Here is a 4,370-nt window from a genome sequence, read left to right as displayed (position 1 = left end):
CAGACTTGTGTGCTCTATCGGCGATCAGTAGGTTGGGTCTGGGTGGGTGTACATGATCAGGACTCGTCCTACCCGGCGTGCTTAGCGGGGCAGCCATGGCCGGCGTACTGAAGAAGGTGAGAGCTCGGAGGTCATACAGACGACAGGGACAGCTTATTATAAATATGTCAGCACCCTCCGGTCCCTCTGCTCCGGGACAGACATGTACCACGGTTGTTGTTGTGGTGACGGTGCCAGTCCTAAGCTATAGAGGTGACCTGGGATGTCAGTGCTGTGTATCTGCTCGCGGTTTCTCTGCATTTGTTTCCAGACTCTATACAATAACAAGAAGCTCTCGTAGCATTGTATTGCATAGCAATATATGTAATATATATATATAAATAAATATAGGACCTCCCTTCCCTTCTAAGGTTCTTTGCTATCATGTGTCTGCCCCCCATATTCTCTATGGTGCTGTCCTCTTCAGACATAACACTTATTTTTGTGGGCCCAGCCTTTCATTTACACCCCACTCCCTAGAGGGCGTGTTTTTCCTTTTTCACTGATGGATTTGGGGAACCTGGAGTTGCCCATTTATGTGCTGATAAATCGGGAATTTGCTTTTTACATGATCCCATAATTGAAATTAAATTTATTGAAACAAATTTCACAGCAATCATTGTGTGAAGGTTCTCACTTCTTTTAGAAAATCTCTGTGTCTATTCTGCAATTCTTCCTCCTTATCTTCTTGCTTGCAGACTTCTGTACAATGTACACTGATCTGCAGCTGGTCACCTTCAAGGCTTTGCCTGTGCATTAAAAAACTATAGACTGGTGTGGCCCCTCTCTGACCTAAGTAGAGGGCCCCATAAAAGTCTTTGGGGCATTACTGTGCAGGCTCCAACAGGACTTGCCAAGATGTAAACAAACAATAGGACGATGTCCCTTTGACCAAGATAAGTATATACAGTGTTCTCCCTAGCCCCTTTTAGTCGGGTGCTCCTCCCGGCACTTTTCAGCAACCCCCCGGCTGTTTTTGAGGTTACTGATGAGTTAGGTCACAATGCAGGGGCTGCCACCCACCTACAGTTTCTTCCCACCCAGCTTAAAAAAATATCTGGGTTGAGCACTGTATATACCTGTGGAGGGTAGGTGAGGTCAGGTGAAGGTGGGAAAACAATACCTGTACTGTGACAAGACTTCGGTTGTAAAGTGCATGTATAGTTCAAGTGCTATTCCGCCTTATTTGTCTTGTGTGTCACAGAAACAGGCTACTTGTATTAGTAAAGTGACGGAATGCCTCATCTGTATGCCTGTGCTGAATTAGTGAGTCAAAGAGCATTGAAGCCAGGAAACCAGCACCCTAAAGGGAGAGCTCATCATCTTGGTGACCAATAAAATTGTTCTCTGGTTTTTCCTTTTAATTTTAGCATAACGTCCTCTAGTCCAAATTTGCTGGTCATACCAAATACCAGGAGGGCCATGTGCAATCCTTGGAGTAGAATGACCAGAGGGCTGCTTCATGTACAAATAAATGTCTGTGTAGTAGTGCACAGTTACAATGCAAAGTGTTTCTGGTTGGAATGCACACTGATGTTCATCATTTATAATGCAGCACTGTACCATAATTCTAATATCTTCTAGATTGTAAGCTCTTCTGGGCAGGGTCCTCTCCCCCTCCTGTGACACTGTCTGTATCTGTCTGTCATTTGCAACCCCTATTTATGTGAGTGTGTGTGTGTATATATATATATGTACAGTGCTGTGTAATATGTTGGTGCTATATAAATACTGTTTATTGTTAATGTTATGTTGTTAATATAAATATTATTTTAATGTTAATATTTTATACTGTAAATGAGAAATACTTTATGCACAGTATCCCTAACATTAAATATTGTAGATCTGCTTGTAATTAGAACTAGAATTTCTTCAATCAGTTGTCTTTAGTTGTTTTGGTGAGAGTTTACTTTGCATGTTTTATTACACTTATGCTTCTTCTTTTTTTTTTTCAGACCACTGGCTTGGTTGGATTAGCTGTATCCCAGAATCCACATGAGGTATGATTAAAGATTTGTTCAAATGAAAAAGAAAAACTGCATTTCCATATATATATGTATGTAAGACTTTGCATTGGGATAAAGTGACTGCCATTCACCTGTTGCTTTATTCTTATAGCGTCTGAAAATATTGTATACGAAGATCATTTCTGTCCTACAGACCATTCCTAATGATGCAGCATACCGGAAATACACCGAGCAGATTGTCAATGAGCGATATAATTTAGTAAAGACTGTAAGTAATTCAAAATCATCTGGAATATTTATAAAATATATTCCTGTGTTATAATTAATCTTTTTCACCATAGACGAGGAGCTTCACTTACAAAATCTGTTTTACAAAATCCTGGATGCTAGCAGTTCATTTTCCATAGAACATTATAAGTTATAATTCAAGGCCAGAGAATAAAGGTGTACATAAATAAATTAAACCCAGGTAAACCCAAAACCTTTACACAAACATTTATAGCAAATCTAAGAATATATTTACCTTCAACAAGTTGGTCACATGATTCCACTGTTCTGCTTCCAATTTACAAAGTTTCAGGAAGGATTACAGTATTGAAATGGTACTCTAATGACATGCAAACAATTGTAAAGTGAAAAAACATTTATGTAAAAAAACAAAAACAAAACAATATTGACAAAACGGTATACATATATCAACTTAACATCAATAGTATAAAGATTAAAATCCCATAATGTGTCTCAATCTTCTTTTGTGAATCCATATAAAGATTGTAGAGAAAAAAAACAGCTGTGCCACTTTCCCACTTTGATGTGTTAGGAAAGCTCACCAAAAGACTACTAAATTAATAGTATGTCTAAAAACTGCTTTCTATAATATAGTCTTTTATCCGCTTTCAGTATTTCTTAATAGGTTTTCAGGTGTCTCTCATAAATATATTTTCCTCTCCATAGGGGTCAATTTATAAAGCAGTGAATCAAACATTGACTGACTATTTTTCATTTCACTAGCTGCCTAATATATCTCACAGATGCCATTGTAATTAGATACAATATTTATTCACATCTCTTGTCAGAGAAGTTAATGTGTTTTGAATGAGCACCTTATATGTAATGTACTGCTGGATTATTCAAGTGTGACTTGGGTAAAGTATAATCTTTAGTCTCTGTTGTGCTTTATGCATTGACACAAAACCGTTATTTTGTATTTCCAGGAAACCAATGTTGAGACACTGGAGAAAAAAATTAACTCTGGACAAATTGAAGAAGTCATCCAACAGGTACTGTTTATGTGCTGTTTACACGCTGGTTAGCCATATGTTATGTCAAAAACATGTCAAATAAATCTTTTAGACTGTAAATAAGTAAATAGTAATAATATTTCTCCATAGCTCTATGCAGTTGTTGTAACTTAAAGTGCAAAATTAGCAGTCATGTCATAGGATACATAAAGCTTGTAGTAGTCTGCTACATTTCCATGTATTGGTGAGCTGCATAAACTGGGAGTATATAAATGAATCTGGTACCTATGTGTCACAAGGCAAGCATGCTAACTTGTAAGCCATTATACATCAATTATTATAGAGAGATAGGTGGTATAAAATCAGAAGTAATTTCTATTTCAAAGGTACACTGGTGATTCTATAAAAAAAATGCTGATAACTTTTCCAGCTGTACGACCTGGCAGCATATAACAGGCTGTGCTTCATTGGTTTGGGCTCATGCAAATACTGCTTGTCCCTGCCATGTTTGTCAGAGCAAAAAATAACATTAGTGGTCTGAAGCTGTTTTTTCATGATAGTATTTTATGCAAGTATAATTTTTTTTTTTTTCAAGGCTGAAAACGAATTATTTCTGGCAAGAAAAATGACTGAATGGAAACCTTGGGAACCTTTGATTGAAGAACCCCCTGCAAATCAGTGGAAGTGGCCAGTCTAAAATTTCATCAATCTGTAAATATTTGTATAAAGTTGCAAGGGTCAGCATCTTAACATTATCTTTCCAGTTTCCAATAAACATGTCTGTCTATCAGATTTGTATATTTTTGTTCCTGATATTTCTTTCTGTTTTTTAAATATTAAATAGGTTTTCTCTTCATATTTACATTTACATATTTACACTCAAACAAAAATATGGCAGAATCCTGCTCACTTCATGATCGGCTAAAAACACAAGTGTCTGTGTGTGGATCCAACATTCTGCTGTTCTGGTTATTTTGTTGCAAAAGGAAAGAATATATTTTCCTTTATTGTGAAAGGATTAAGAATCTTTGCAAATTTTTCATATTTATTACTGTAATGGATGTGTTTAGACTCTGGCTAACAATAGGCATGATAAAGATTGCGTGCAACAACTTCAACTTTT

At 36.8% G+C, this 4,370-nt stretch overlaps 1 protein-coding gene across 1 annotated transcript; it reads left to right on the top strand.

The window, feature by feature from the left end:
- NDUFA5 (NADH:ubiquinone oxidoreductase subunit A5) lies at window positions 1–4,045 on the top strand. Its single transcript, XM_072401577.1, has 5 exons — window positions 1–116; window positions 1,995–2,039; window positions 2,158–2,274; window positions 3,221–3,286; window positions 3,843–4,045. Exons 1-5 carry the CDS (start codon window positions 96–98, stop codon window positions 3,942–3,944), a joined length of 351 nt encoding a protein of 116 aa, XP_072257678.1. The 5' UTR covers window positions 1–95; the 3' UTR covers window positions 3,945–4,045.
- Window positions 4,046–4,370: the final 325 nt, after the last annotated feature.

The sequence above is a fragment of the Pyxicephalus adspersus genome, chromosome 2 (genome assembly GCF_032062135.1).
Source record: "Pyxicephalus adspersus chromosome 2, UCB_Pads_2.0, whole genome shotgun sequence".
NCBI lineage: Eukaryota > Metazoa > Chordata > Amphibia > Anura > Pyxicephalidae > Pyxicephalus > Pyxicephalus adspersus.
The sequence above is the reverse complement of the archived record's forward strand: the minus strand, read 5'-3'. Positions and strand labels throughout refer to the sequence as shown.